The sequence below is a fragment of the Neurospora crassa genome, linkage group VI, assembly GCF_000182925.2.
Source record: "Neurospora crassa OR74A linkage group VI, whole genome shotgun sequence".
Taxonomy (NCBI): domain Eukaryota; kingdom Fungi; phylum Ascomycota; class Sordariomycetes; order Sordariales; family Sordariaceae; genus Neurospora; species Neurospora crassa.
Genome location: NC_026506.1, coordinates 458,550 through 473,951, shown reverse-complemented (window position 1 = coordinate 473,951; position 15,402 = coordinate 458,550). Strand labels below are relative to the sequence as shown.

The window sequence follows — 15,402 nt, the reverse complement described above, 5'->3', positions numbered from 1 at the left end:
AACTGTGCCGATTGTCAAAGGCAGTGTGGTGGCCCCTGGTACCATCGAAAAGGTCGAAGAAGAGGTGATTGCGCTCAGAGGCCGGGCCGAGGCGCATGACGCTGGTGGTACCGCATGAAGGCCGCACAGTTGACTCGAACTTCTCCTACACTGACGTTGCATGTTAGCGTCGGGCACAGAATGAAATGGTCAAGAATGGACGTCAAGTCGACTCACCTAGAAAGGGAAACGCATTTCTTTTGAGAGGAACACTGGGCTCATGTTGAACGTGACCAACAAAGCTGGCTTGACGAAGACACGAGCTGAGATGGGTTTCGCTGATGGAGACAAGCAAGAAAGGCAAAAGACAAAAAAAGAAAGAAAACGGGACAAAAAGGTGGAAGAAGATATCGAGATGCCGAAAGATACAAGACAAGTGATGAGATGTTGGAAAAGATATGTTGAGGGTGCTGGTTTGTCGAGCGAGAGAGAGAACTGAAGTGAGAGAACTGAGGGGGACTGGGGCATCTTATACCAGTCGAGAGATCACAATCACTCGGGGAGGCCATGTTGAATCACCTTGTATCGCCTTCCCATGTTGACGGCATCTTGACGAGATGTTGGCTGTCGTGGTAGGAGCATCATGTTGAGGGTCGGGTAAGAGAGGGTTCGTAAGGCATGGACGGGTGGTGGTTGTTGATCGAGTTGAGTAAGTACCTCTAGGGCAGGCAGCAGCCCCTCCAACACAGACGGGAAGGCTCTCACGGCCAGCAGACGGGAGCAAGCTGAGCGAGCGCCGTCACCGGGGCAGTACCCAAGGCGGTACCTAAGGCGGTAACCAGAGTACCCAAGTACCTTGAGAGCCAGACTGTAGCCAATCACATGCCATTACACTGACGAAAGAGGCAGTCCAAGTCCCACTTCTTGCACTGAGGGGACTTGCACTTGCACTTGCAAGCCCCACTTCCTGTCACATCCCCTCAGTGCCCCTGCTTGGTTCCTGTCTCGTCTACACCTAGGTACTCCAGGACTCGTCCCTTCTTTCTCTTTCAACTTCTTTCTCTTTCAACAGACACGACGGGACCGACTGCGATGCGTGACTGCCGGATGGGGGGTTCCGTCGGTGCCGACATCAGAGGTCCCCAAGGCAACAGGCAGAAAGAACCTTGCTCGTTTGAACTTGCCCTTGCTAACAACAACAACAACAACAACCGAACCTGCCTCTCGCGACAGCCGAGTATCAATGTCAATTCCGGAATTGCTCCCCCGCCACGCGACGATATCAGCTGATGGGCATTCGAAACCTCTTCCTTTCCTTGCCACCGACACAAGCTCCCCCATCCAGGCAGCCGTACCTCGGGTTCCGTCGTCAGCCCCCTGTCATGAAGGTGCAAATATCTGATGTCCAAGACGGCCAAGCACACGGCAGGCTGAGACGAAAGAACCTGCCATTGACCAACCGCCGCACACAACAAGAGCCTCCCGGTGACCACAGCTTCTCAGTCTCGAGAAGGCAGAAGGAGTAACCGCCGTGGTCAAACAGGCTGCTAGAATTCAGTTGAAGGATGTGGGACGATACTCACAAGGAAAGATACTTCTAAGCACATGTCTCCTTTCTTCCAATGTTGCTGCCACGATCATCACTGTATTGGATGAGAGCCACCCGACGGTCTAAGATAGTGGGTGCCGTCCTGCCAGGCCAGCTTCCTGCTGCATAGAACAAGGGCTTTCCGCCACCGGGCATGTCCAGTGAGAAAGTTGGATGCTGGAAGGTGCGTTGTAGCGTATGGTCTCAGTACCTACTCACGGTGAGAAACCGTTAGTTTGCTTGAACAGCCAACTCCAACCTTGAACTCGGTGCTTATTCCCGCGAACTGGAAGCAGCATCCAGAAAACAGATTGGAAATAAGCCTCTCCAACCTAAGTCGTCAAGGGGGATGGGTTTATTGGATCAGTTGCGGTTGGTCAGGATGATGGGAGCCGGCTATAGCAGCTGGACTCCCGATTCCCAGATCGGTTTGACATTTTTCTTTCTCTTGATCATCCACATCATGCCTCGCCGAGAGTTTATTGAGAACCGTCAAGACTCGGTGTTTCTCTCCTTCACTTCCACTTCTCTTCAACTCAGTTCTAATGTGAAGTTACTCGTAGTACCCGCCACAACACTATATCTTTTGGCGTATCCAATCCACGATGCCGTCGCCCTGTGATTGTCCGATCGAAATCATATCTGATGTATTAGATCCCTGCCACTCACATCATCAGAATCCCGCCTGGATCAACCACCTACAATGGATTGAATACGCCACATTACAACATGACTGCATACGATAGACCAATCCATCGTGTGACCACCTCCGGCGCCAAAGGTCACGACCGGACCACCGCTATAAGATGTGTGACCAAGAAGAATCAGGATGATCTGTGATGTTATTGTTGTTGTTCTGGGGAATTCTTTTTCAGCGGGCAGCTCGATAAGCGAGCTTCTTGCTCCGATACTGTCTGGTATGCTAAGAATGTGCCCGCGCGCCTGTCAGTCATCCCGACCGGCGTGGTTCATCGCTTCACAATGCCCCCCTTCAAAATAATGATCCTCCCGATCATCTTCCACTTGGCTGGGTACATGTGACGGTATTAATCTCAGGATTGTGCGAGCTTTGAAGCTATCATGTGTTTGTCCTCATAGCATCGACCTTCCTATTGTGACGAATGACCTAATTGAACAAAGAGTAGATCTATTAACTTCCTATACCATTGACTCTCATCCTCTCATTATCGACGATGCCAGGCGCCACTCCAAGGGTTCTCAAAGGCGACCAACATGGGGTTTCCCGTGCCACGCTGGTTCATGCATCAAGGACTGGAAGTCAGCCTGGTTGCTTTGATGGGCTTCAAAACTTCGCCATCCTACGCTCAGCGATTCGTGGACAAACAAACGTCTGAGCAAGTACAGGCATTTCTGCCGCGCTTACATTGACGACGTCATCATTTTCAGTAAAACAGCAGAAGAACACGTCGAGCATGTCCGCAAAGTGCTGACCGTCTTCCAAGCGGTCAACCTTGGTATCAACCCACAAAATCCTTCTTTGGTTTCCCTCAGTTGGACTGTTGGGCTCTACAGCGCCTACAACGGCACAAGCAGCCGCCGCATGTTCGACTTCCCTCTCGTAATGCACGACAGTTTCCAAACGTTCATTATAACCCTTAACCCTAGAGGTACCCCTGAGAGCTTAGCCGACGCTGTCCGCCGGATGCTGTCCGTGTATCCGTTCGTCCCTGCCCATTTCCTGACTTTTCTTTCTCTGCCAACAAATACACTCAATACGTACTGACCAAAGGATTCTATTAAATATCATTCACTCCTCACCCTCAACCCGAAGATGTCATCCAACAACGTGCTCACTCTCCGTGAAGCCATCCGCAAGCTGTTGAACAAGCTGGAAGGAAACGAAGAGAATACAAGGTGAAACCAACGCGGTCGTCGAAGCATATGACAACTTAATTGGATTGGAAGTATCAACAACATCAATGCAGTGCAGCGAAAAGGGCCTATATTGTGGTATATTTACCGCATTTCCAGCCTTTCCTTCTTCTTCTCGTCTGGAGTTTCATTCTCCCTCTGCTTCCGATTCTGTTCCATCCACCTTGCTTGCCTTTTCAGCTTTTCTTGAACTCTTCAGGGGTTTCCTTTTCGATCCGTTACTGTCCTGACCGTTCTGTCGCGTTCGGGGATGCTCCGTTTCGGTTTCCGTAAGCCTGCTATCGCCCCGGTGTTGAGCTTCCACGAGAGTGCCTGGGTGACTCCAACTGGCAGCAACAGGCAGGCGACCTCTGGAAACGGAAGAAATCGTAGGGAAGGGCAGGGCACGAGGCTCCTAGAGTTCGCCAGGCTCATCACGCAATGTAGACAATTCTGTCTGCATGAAACTGTGCACAGCTGTTTGCAGTGCTGGTTTGACACCTCCAGCTGGGAAAAGTGACGCTCAAAGCATGAGCAAACATGCCGATGGTTCGCAACCGCCGTCCTATGCGGAAGCGACGGTGTTAGGACCAAGAGAAACGAAAGATTGTCCGATCAACAGGGAAACTGTCCATCAGAAAAAGACAATCGTCGGGCTGGGCTGAAGCTATACTCAAATAATAATGAGATGAGAAATTTGATGCGAAAAGGGAAACGGGATGGAAATTTCTCAAGTGACAGATTTCCAGAATTCATGGAACGCTGGTGCAATATTTTGTCGTCGTACCATAGTCGTCGAAATATCATGGATATTTTCAATTTTGTCTGGGAACTTCACGCTAACAGAAGGGGCACTTGACGGGCAGCATACAGGCAGACAGACTGAGGCAAACACATTGGAATTCCGGGGGTCTTCGGGAGTTTAAGTCAAAAGTCAGGCTCGGACCAACCGTGCATCCTTCGGCGCCAAAGGCACGACATCGTCTCGGACTCATTATCGTGAATAGGTATTGATGCATGGATGTTGCTGTGTGCATATATGTGTGCGCTATTTGCCAGACATTGTGAGTTGTACCGTCGAGTTTTGTTGTTTGCTTTGGGGAAATCGGATATCGAAATATCGCCGTGCAATGAAGTCCAGATGCATGATTCGAACCTTACCCAAAATCGGATGATGCTCATAAGGCACCAAAGTATGGCAGCTGGAATCCAAGGGACTGTTGGGTTTGACGTCTTGCTGACTATCACTGTTGTGTTGGAAGATGTTGCAGAGATGGGGAAGTAGAGATGGAGCAGAATAGTAAGCGAGCACATCATTACCTGTGGTTCGAAATCTGAGCAGGAGTCTGGGGCCGGCAAGACGACTCGACGGCTCGATACAACAATGCTTGCGGTGTTGCAGGAAAAGCAATCAGGCAAGAACAACAGCAGTCGAAAGAGGGAAAAAGGGGGAAGGAGAAGGAGACAGGCGTACCTCAATCGTTCTGATACTGAGCTCGATCACAGCGCCTTCCAAACCAAAGAAACTCGTGACATCAATTTTTTTCCCGGAGCAGTTACGTGCATAGAAGGCATGAAAAGGAATTTTATGATTGAGCAGACGGACATCATACTTAATATGTACGTGGTAACCATAAGGTTCAAGCACGGCACATATACTCAATGCAAGTCCATATACTCAATGCAAGTCCAAATATGTCCGAAGATATTCGTGCGCGACAGGAAAGCCCGAATCGTTTCTGAAAGCTGCCGGTCATATTGATCATGGCCTCTTTCGGCCTGCAACTACCAGATATTTAGGATGGCCGAGGACTACCAATTTTCCAGGAAGGCGTCGAGCAGGAAACTACGCCTAGGGGACATAATAGAGTGTCGGGGATCTCTTCCCCAATTGCTTTCCACTTCAGTTCTTTTCTCGCCAGACAAGGTCTAACATCAGAAGTTCATCTCCAGTCCATTCTGTGTTTACCACGAACAACAAATTCACCAACGAACCCAAGGAATTCCATCACTTCTTACTTTCCACAAGAAGCGGACATCACCAAGACATCATCTCCGCTTACATCCTCCACGGTCAAGAAAAACTTTCTACCGACCCGCAGAAAATTCCCCCGTCATGTCCAACGCCATGTCACAACGCGCCTCTGAGGAACCAGGGGACCAAGTCCAGGGGTACTAAGTCTAAGTGATGGAAACCATCACACAAAAGCATACCGCTTGTGGACCAGTGAGAACCTGACCAAGCAAACCTCAAACATGGCATCGAACAAGGCCAGCACCGCTGTAGACGCCACCACCAGCAACGGAACCAGCGGCAACACAGACATCAGTGAAGAGGAGGCCGATGCCTGGTACCGGAACTGCCCAAGTCGTAATTGGAGATGCCACAGGAAATCCGTCCCTGATGGGTGTTGGCCCAGCGGAAGAAGCTTTTCTGTCGCTGACAAGATAGTGGTGCATCCCGATCTGCCACGAAGAACACTTTTCGCTGGCCATCTTTGACCGAATGGAGTGCACGTGGTACCACTACCGCACGACGAAGCATGAGCCCAGAACGGAACAGGTCATACAGGCCTGCAGCGCATTCGCACAGGCGAATCATGGGTACTTCACCAACAGGGGAAGGAGAGTATGGATTGAGATGGGTTTCTTTGGCTGCGAATTCCCACAACGTGCCACCAAACTCCTTTGCATCCTCCTCCTCCCGCTCCTCCTCCTCCTTCACCTCATCGGTAGCCACAACACCGGGGTTCACCAACTTCAAATCCATCTCGAACAACAGCGCTGAGACGCGAGAAACATCACCCCCTTCGCTCGCCACATCCGGAGATGGATCCCCGGTTAAAAACCATCACCATCAGCAACCCCAACACCACCCCCAGCAACACAACCATCACCGCCCCCAGCACAACCATCACCCTCATCCCAACCACTTCCTCACCCCCAACCTCGACCACAACCTCAATCACCCCCAGTGCCACCAGCACCCTCTCCCCGCTCAAGACCCCCTCTTCCACCACCTCATCACCACTTGGCTCCGCCACCTACACCACATCCTCCAAGCCCACGCTGTGGTTGTCCGCGTCCAACACATCCACGACACCAGATAGCGGCAAGTTAATTCCCATCTCCTCTGGAACGTCGTGCCGCTGACGGAAGAGGCAAGGCTGTGATGGGTTGCGTGGCACACGCGGAACGAACAGCGGATGTTGCGCGAGGCGGTGTGGCGGTTGTGGGTGTTGATGAATGAGGATACGCCGCGGTTGGTGAGGACGGTGAGGGGGTATGCGGAGGGGGGATGGGGAGGGAGGCGACTACTGGAGGGGACTGGAGGAGGAGGTCACAGAGTTTGAAGAGCGGATGGAAGGGGTGCAACAGTCTGGGCAGTGGCTTAGGGTTTGTAAAAGGAACCTATAGCGGCAGGTTAGATCGAATTTAGCACGCAAGACTCGATGGAACTCCAATGCCGACTCTGGGGACTCGAAGCTGGAGAGGACGGTGGTCGTGGGGTCAAGCAAGGGCGGAGTGTCATTCAGTGCCGAACGGAAGGAAGACGGGACGGAGAGGCGCTGCATCAATTATGTTCCGGGCGATGTGTCCGCAATCAGATTCATGCAGGGCCACGAATCAAATACTTCTTGCCAGCTGCAGTTCATGTTATCTTTGTTGGCAAGTTGGCTGGGCGGTGGGCGACGAATGGACCGGAATGGAAAAGAAGAATTTAGCACCCGCGAACTGAAGATACCTCTAGACCTAGATTTTTCCTTAAATTATGATCGTCTTGAACTCATCAGTTGGAAGAGCGTTGAACGCCCAATGACCGCTTCATCTCTTGTTCTTCTTTTCTTGAGTTGACCGTTGTGATGAGGGGTTCCCTGCGGACGCGGGGCGCATATGTAGACATGATGAGGAGATGCACTTCAATCAAGAAAATCTGGGGGTCTGCCAAGTAACTAGAGGTAGTTGTGGCTGCAATTCAAACCAATTCCCAACTCATCTGTTGAGGGGTAGAGGTCAGATTTCCTGTCTCTTTCCCCAAGCAACGAACTGTTTTATTAGGTAGAGGTATTTAAGGTTTAGACACATTATGTCTTGTTCACACAATCCAAATCCAATCTTCTATCTCTCATCACTTTTACCATCACCATAGCCAACAAAATCACAACAATGAACCAACACAATATGTGCTTCTTAATGGCACAACTACAACCATCAACCACCATACCCATCCCGCCAGCTCTGCCCAGCATGGACCAAAGCGACAACGAATGTTTTTCTCACCATGCCTGTCCAACGGAGCCCCCTCCAAAACCAAGTGAAGCCGATAGAAACGTAACCATCGCCTCCAAGGACGAGACTCGCCAAACGGCAGTGTCGCCTACCATCCACCCGGACGCTTCAGTGAACATTCCAGGGCCCGCAACTCCGAGTACAGCTCGGCCGGCTTGTTATGATACTTACTCAGTACTACTAACCGTGGTATGGCTTCGTTACTTGCCGGATTATCTTCCTCCCCGCAAAAGACGACACAGATGTCGCGTGCACTGCCGACGACACCAACATGCACGCCATTGTTTCGGCGGCGTCGACCAAACGGCAGAAGAAGGAATGGACTTGGATGATGTTACGGAGAAGGATGGGGATATGGTAGAGCAGCTGGACGGACTTATTGACAACGGCACTACCAACGGTAGCGATGGCGCCGGTACTACCCGGATGCCGACAAAACAGCACACAGCCACGGATAAAAGATCAAACGAGATGAAGGAGGACGCATGTTATATCGAACATACCAGATGATGATGTTCTGACACTGCACGAGTAGCGACGAGCAGGAAGGATCGCTAGCCGCCGTTGCAAGTCAAGTGGAAGAGATCCAAACTCAGGCTGTAGCAGTTTGATGCCCGTCGGGACGATATCGAAGAAATACGACGAAAAGATGAAAGGCAGGACGAGACTTACAGGTAAACATGTATTTCGGTCGTGGGTAGGATGAGTAAAACCGACGGAATATGGAGAACAAAAGGGGAAGTAAAATATACCTAATCGTGTAGAGGTACCTTTACGGATCCAACAAAAGACACGACTTTTGCTGTAGAATACACGGAATTGCACAGAGACTGCGAAAAAGAAATGACTGAGATGGTTGCTTAACGCTGCGCTGGCCAACTGTGCAGGGCCCCTGTTAGTTGGGTAACACCCTGGTACCATGCATGGGACTAGGTACCGAGGATCGTGAAAACAAAGCCCCTTACGATCCTTACCTCTTCAACAAAGAACAGGTAGTATAGTAGTCACCAAGCGTTGGATATTTTCGTAGTTGATTGGTGGCAAGCAGTAGGTAGGTAGACATTCAGCAGAAAAACTAGGAGGCCAAATTACCCTACAAGTCAGAAACTCCCGTCAATAGTCAAGTTGTGTCCCACTCCAGTCGTCGCCTGCCCGACCCAAAACTGCTACTCGGACACTCGTACATTTCTCCTCGGTAGAGTTGTGATACACAAAATGTAACACGTGAATAGCTCGACCTGCGGCAGGCTTGATGATTCAAGCTCAAATCTCATACCAACAAGCATCTCATGTTCTGTCAAGTGGGAAGGCGCAACATCCATGTTCTGCGGTCCGATGCACGCCCGGCCCATCGAGTTCATTAAGCTCCTAAAAACCTCTCAGATATTCCCGAGCCTGACTGTTTCGCGTCGTCCGTTATCTGTACCGGTTTTTTGTGGCATATATGCACGCACAATGTCGGATAAACTCGCGCAAACTTGATGCTGCAGTCGTTACAGGTAGCAATTCCTGCGGTTGAGGGTTCAACTTTTTTTTTCCGGACACCTATCAAGTACAAGCCGAGGAACTTGGACGTCGGGCATACAAAACTTTTCGGAGAAGCATCAAGCGTGTCATTGCCCCCCTTTCCTTGGAACTTTCAAGGTTATAAAAGGACAAACACTCACCAAACTTTTTTCCTCCAAATTTCCTTCCATCGCACTTTTTTTTTTTTTTTCAGACAAGATGCAAAAGACAACCGATCACATGGCAATCGACACGAACGGAAACAAGCCAAATTCCATTCCACAAATCAGAGACACCATGACGCAAGACTACTCTACCACAACCATGGCTGACAAAGCCAAGCAGACGGAACGCCCAACGCAGCCTGTTCCCAACAGCCCTGTCAAGCCCGACGCTATTTGCAGCAAACCCAATGAATCCAGCGACAAGACATCCTCATCGGAAGCCTCTACCGACTACCGCCTTCCTTTCGGATGGGACCCCGCGTGTATTTCTCCTCACCCCGCGCGAGGACCGAGGCGTACTTACCATTCAAAGGCACCCGCGTATTACAAACCGTACCCCGCGCTTTGCAAGGGCGGCCGTATACCTCCAAGATTCGGCCGTGTATCTCCTCCACCCGAAGCTCCACATCAGCATGAACTCGACCCTCATGACCATTGGACTACGACACAACTCGACCCTGACCACTACCCTGGGATGCCTCTAGGGGGGAGGCCATATCATGTGCATTTTCAGCCAGCGGATGTTCGCATGCCTGAGCCTAGGCCTATCAACATCGCGCCTGCGAACCGTCCTTGCGTAGATGTATACGACGTATCTGATCTGCACAAGCGTCATGGTTTTTACGAATACAGCGTACCTCCTCTGAAGGCGGGGAACCAAGTTCCATGGGTGCATGGGTTTCCTATGCCTAGAATGTTTCCGGCCCCGAGTGGCTACGACGGCGGACCTTCGGAGAAAGCGGAGGGAGAAGCGGAGGATTTTTCGCTGAAGGGAAAGTATGTTCGATTTGCCAAGGAAACAGAGATCAAGACATCAGCAAAGAAGGAGAAAGAGAGCATTGCGGAAAAGGAGAAGAAGAAGCCCGCCATTGCTTCTTTTGCTAAGGAGGGGGGAAAGACCTCCTTGGCCTTTATCCTCAACCCAGTTGATGACTTCTCGAGGGAAGAGGAGGGAAAGAAGGAGGAGGCGAAGGAGGAAAAGTAAGGCCATGAGATTGGCGCAGAGACAGAGGGTCGACAAATCTACCTATGCTGATACGGGGTATTCTGATGATGGATTCATCTGTACTCGATCTTTGGGCTCCACAAACAATGGAAGCTTGGAACTTGGTACACGAACTTCAAGCAAACCACACTTCAATTTCCTGTACCTAATCGAGATACGTTCACACAACAAGGCCTCGCATCCACATGCATAGAACGGTTCATCTCTTCAGACATCTCCAGAGATGAGACGAACGTGACATGGAAGTTTTCTGTGCCATATTGCCATGGTAGAGCCCCCAATCCACTAGTCTACACCGTCTATTGTCTGTCATATTGATACATGCATCGTTGCCACTTCTCATAAACATACTCAAACCCAATACTTCATCTCCGTGAATGACTCCTGTGTGTAGCCCTTCCGCCACTACTTTCCACTGTCCACAGCATATAACTCGAAGTTCAAAATGTCTCGCTTGGCTCACGGTAACCAGACATCAACCTTTCTTCGCTTCCTACCCCTACCACCTACCTACCACAGATACAACTTGAACCAAACCCGTGCCCAATTCTTTTTTTGACAAATATCCAGAGACATTAAGCACGAGGGTATCGCCAACACGTGCTGAGTTGTTGTCATCTCCCCTGTAGACTTCGTCCATTCCATGTAGAGGTAACAGCGAACCTCAACTCCTCCAGCCTTAGATCAATCCCCGGAAACGACACAAATCTTCTTCTTCTTCTTTCCATCCTAGTTCCTACCTCTAGAGGTACACTTCTCTTCGCTCTCAGCTCCAGATTTCCAATTTTCACTCAACAATTATATTCTCTTTCCCCTTGCTACGAGACACGAACATCTCCTCCTCCTATGACAAGGGACCCACTAAAACGGAAATGCGGGGGTTGCGACTCGGCCAAACGGCACGTTTGGCCCATGTGAGTAGATGGAAAAGGTAGGCCAAAGCCACTTTCTTCCTCTTGTGCCGGCCATCAATCAGCCTACGGGGACGGAAACATGTCCCGTGAAAAAAGTCTTTTTGATCTAGCGAGATGCTTGGGAGATCTGGATGGCGGATGCGGTTGTAGGGTTACCAAGCAGGCGGAGTAGGTGGTATGTCATCGCTTGGGTTTGATGGACTCTCTTCGGCGTTTGAAGCGGCCGGGTGATGGGCGAGGTGCTTGGTTGGCGGGTGCCGACTGGATGGGCGGAATGGTTGTGTGGAAGGGGCTGGTTACACATGGTGGTAAGTAGAACGGTTCTGTTGCAATGGTATGATATATAGATACCTCTAAAGATTGCGCAGAAGATTCAGGTGTGTAATCTATAGAGGTAGGTACGTTGTCTTTGACGGTGAAGAGGTTGGTTGTGTAATGAAGACAGTATAAGTTGAGAAAATGTTGGAAGTAAGCAAGAACAACATAAAGGGCTGACTACGTCCGCTAGGCGGGCATCAAGAAGCTGGAGATTACTTCCGAAGGTTCTTACAATCACTTGGTGTCGTGGCTACATTTTTCTTTATTGAAAAAAACGAAAAAGAAAAAAAAGATACACGCTCAATACGGGAAAAGAAAAAGGTAGAGAAAACACTTTTGATGTCATACTCCTTCAACGCTTAATTGGAACTCGCAAGGCTGATTGAGGGTGTCATCACCGGACTAGGTACGTGTACTGAACCCACTGGCCCCGCCGCATTTCGTATCCCATCTCTCATACCTCTCTGGCTCTCCTTTACGCCTATGGAGCACATAACCCAGCTAGTTCACTCCGCTGGCTCGCCCCTAATCCTCCTCTGGCGGTTCTCCCACCTCTCCCTTTCCACGAGAGACATCTCCGCAAGGCGGTCATTAACCAGCCTACGGGGACGGACATGTCCCGTGAAAAAGTCCTTGATCCACACCCGGGGGCGGGAAGGGGTACTGTGGGAAGGCGCATACCAAGTTGGAGGAGCGATCGCCGTTCCGTTGGGTGCATCGTGATAGACTGCCTCCATCCAGGTAACTGCCTGGATGCGAAGAGTCTCCTCGGTGGGCGGGGGGACGTCGGCTTCGTTACCGATAGGCTCTTGTACGTCCGTATCCTGGTCGACGTCTTCTGCAGTGAAGGGTGGGCTTGACGAATCAGGAGGGTTTGACACATGTTCGTCGTCAGCGTCGTAACTTGCGCTGTTCAGAGGTATCTGTGTGTTCTCGAGCTCGTTGTCGCGATCAGGGGTCTGTTGTTTCCGAGTGTTTGGGAGCTCAGGGTCGCCGACGCTAGTTTTTGAGACCAGTGTGGTGGAATCACCAGGGAGCTGTCCAGCTGGGGAGGAGGCGTGATCGGGGATCTCGTTTGAACTGCGCTGTCTTTCACGGGCTAAAGCGACGTTGGTGGTAGGTTGGTAGGGCATGATGATCAGGAAGGGATGCTGACACTTGTCAGATATATAGAAGTAACCAAATGAGAAGGTGGGTAATCATACTTTTGTTTTGGAAGAAAGTATGGGTTGTTGCGGAGGCAGAAGAACGTCAAAACTCAAGAGCAAAAAAAAGCCTGGGATGTAGTGACAGATGCTGGTCGACTTCAAATGAGCAGTGGCGAAGTAGAAGGGTTGCCGTTGAAATTCGAAGAGCTTGGTAGGCTGACTGCTTGTGAATGTGTTGTTTTAGCGGGAAAACTTCAATGTCGAGTGTGGATTGCGATGGGCAAGAGAAGACGAGAGAAAGCGGGCTGGAAAGTAAATTTCCGTGGGCAGCTCTTAGGGCTTGGAGTCCAAGACCACCGTGGCAACAAAAAGATCGCAGGCGGTCAGGCTGTAGACACAAGTGAATGGTGTTTTCAAGTGTCCCGCCGTGGGGCGGTTTCCGCGTGTGGGACATGGCAATTCCAGCCTTGCCCGGCAACCCCTCCGGCAACGAGCCCACAGCACGTCCAAATTCAACTGAGGAATGCTGCTTGAAGTCCAAAGATCCCACAATATTTCATCTTGTCCTTCAGACTTCACTTGCCAGACATGAGCAGTTTTGTCCGAAGAAGAGGAAAAGCAGCAGTGCAGAAAAGGGGAAATGAGAGGAACTTTCACAGCTTCACAGAGAAAACGGGTACAAAAGCTACCACTTGGAAGAAGCCAGGTATTCATTGGAAGCATTTGCACTTTGCAATATCTTGAAATTGGAATTCAATCCTAATGACTAGACAACGACATTACCTTTTCTTTGCCGTAGTCCAAATCTGTTGTAGATATCTCATTTGGCTAGTTCTTTAGCCAAGCTTAGATGAGCCAGGAACGAAAGACCCGAAAATGTCTTCGAGGCTGGGGCAGAAGGAGAACTCGAGGCTGGAGCAGAAGGAGAACTCGAGGCTGGGGCAGAAGGAGAACTCGAGGCTTGCGAGGAGACCGGTGATAATGGCGAGGAACGGGAGGAGCTGTTGAAAACGCGGATTGATCCACTTTCCGGTGGACGCGACATTGACGAGGGCTCAGAGTTGGGTACTTAGTTCATCGACGAATTTATCGGAGGTACCTACTATTCAGAGCGTCGTCGTTGGTCGGTTCTGCCATTGTTGTCGTTTGCTCTTCCTACTCTTCACAGTCGCGATGGTAACTAGAGAGCAAGAAAGGAACGACGACAAACACCGCGGACGAACGCACTTTTGATCGTACCTACTCATCGAATTCGTCTGCTCCTTCCTCCTTAAGGACGATGAACAACTCTTAACAAACTTTGATACCATCTCGGGTACGACGCAAAAGATCACCTCCGACGACATGGCCAGAACATGATTCTTGGGGAAGGAATGGAAGGAACAGTGCTTTCTCGACGCTGACAAAGTGGTGTGAACTGAAAAAGCCGTTGACTGAACCAGCTTGCATGCCCGGGATTGCGTGGGTTTCCGGTTCACTTCGGATGGTTTGCTCCGTTGTCCATCTGGGCTTTCATCTGGACAGGAGACAAAAGAACAACGTCGTATGGGTTGGATGAGGTATAGAAGGTATTCAGGTCGAGTGTCTTGGGTTCTGTCTAGCTTCTTATGTTTAGCTGGAATTCTTGGTACCTAGGTAGTGTAGTGTTGGTGATATGCGTTCATCAACACGTGGCTGATGGGAGGATGGACGATGCCCTGGCACTTTGTGATGACGTCGTTCAGATTCTTGTAGGGGTCAGCCGCTCAATATCCTTCTCCACGGGGCACCGCTCCATCACGGTTTGGCGCTCGACTCTGCGAAATGTATACGGGCCCATGGTGTTCCAAGAGATATCCAGTCCCCTTCATTATGTTGTCCATCACGAGGTGGTCAAACGTAGAAACCGGTGCTGGAAATGAATATTGGTTCATCGTGGGTGGGAAAGGGTCAGGCGTATCAGATGCAACGAGGCTCCTCATGGACTGCTTTGTCTGGCCTGTGCAAGACGAGATGCCGGTAGTACAACCCACGTTGCTGTGGTAATGTTTCAGGAGATCGAACATTGCTGGGAACGCTGTTTCTGGATACTGGCAACTGCTATAACGTTTTAGTATTGGCGTTTCGAGATTTGAGCTGATGAAGGGGAAACACGGGCGATTAGGAGGGAGAAAACATGTACGTACGTACCTTAGTTATTTGGAAGCATTTAAGGAACAGGTCGTCCTGCCAGTTGGCTTGGGTTGTGGTTGTTCTTATGGGAAGGCCAACGGTGAAAAGGGAATAGTGCCGTGAGTCAAACTGGTCAAACAGCAAGATGTGACTCTTTCACTGCTGACTTGGTCGTTTGATATGACATAGTCATCCTGCTTACCTTTTGTTAGCTTTGTTCTTTTTTTTCAAAGCCTCCATAACATGGATTACCTGAGGGTCAAGAACTTGATGGCTGCGAACAGATGCCCGCGAGAATCCCTGCCCCCACCTCAGCTGTACTTAATGAGTGCGATGCGTCAGAGCGCGTCAAACGATGCCGTTGAATGCTGCATCGTGGCAAGCTTTGGACCACCTGAACCCGCAC

At 50.4% G+C, this 15,402-nt stretch overlaps 5 protein-coding genes across 5 annotated transcripts; 3 read left to right on the top strand and 2 right to left on the bottom strand.

Moving 5' to 3' along the window:
* Positions 1 to 5,689: 5,689 nt before the first annotated feature.
* Positions 5,690 to 6,209, bottom strand: NCU04709 (hypothetical protein; the record flags this gene model as incomplete). Its single annotated transcript, XM_955147.3, has 2 exons — positions 5,690 to 5,965; positions 6,057 to 6,209. 2 exons carry the CDS (start codon positions 6,207 to 6,209, stop codon positions 5,690 to 5,692), a joined length of 429 nt encoding a protein of 142 aa, XP_960240.3.
* A 59-nt stretch (positions 6,210 to 6,268) lies between these two features.
* On the top strand, positions 6,269 to 6,592 carry NCU12078 (hypothetical protein; the record flags this gene model as incomplete). The annotated part of the gene is made up of 1 exon (XM_011396737.1): positions 6,269 to 6,592. The coding sequence occupies one exon, from the start codon at positions 6,269 to 6,271 to the stop codon at positions 6,590 to 6,592; it is 324 nt and encodes a 107-aa protein (XP_011395039.1).
* Positions 6,593 to 7,587: 995 nt separating this feature from the next.
* On the top strand, positions 7,588 to 8,377 carry NCU12077 (hypothetical protein). The gene has a single exon (XM_011396736.1). It carries the CDS (start codon positions 7,607 to 7,609, stop codon positions 8,237 to 8,239), a length of 633 nt encoding a protein of 210 aa, XP_011395038.1. The 5' UTR covers positions 7,588 to 7,606; the 3' UTR covers positions 8,240 to 8,377.
* Positions 8,378 to 9,454: 1,077 nt separating this feature from the next.
* NCU04708 (hypothetical protein) lies at positions 9,455 to 10,762 on the top strand (the record flags this gene model as incomplete). Its single annotated transcript, XM_955146.2, has 1 exon — positions 9,455 to 10,762. One exon carries the CDS (start codon positions 9,455 to 9,457, stop codon positions 10,442 to 10,444), a length of 990 nt encoding a protein of 329 aa, XP_960239.1. The 3' UTR covers positions 10,445 to 10,762.
* Positions 10,763 to 12,203: 1,441 nt separating this feature from the next.
* Positions 12,204 to 12,830, bottom strand: NCU04707 (hypothetical protein; the record flags this gene model as incomplete). Its single annotated transcript, XM_955145.1, has 1 exon — positions 12,204 to 12,830. One exon carries the CDS (start codon positions 12,828 to 12,830, stop codon positions 12,204 to 12,206), a length of 627 nt encoding a protein of 208 aa, XP_960238.1.
* Between the last annotated feature and the right edge of the window lie 2,572 nt (positions 12,831 to 15,402).

Bases quoted from the DNA above. Each gene is read 5' to 3' on its own strand.
- NCU12077 (XM_011396736.1), top strand. From the start codon at position 7,607: ATGAACCAACACAATATGTGCTTCTTAATGGCACAACTACAACCATCA.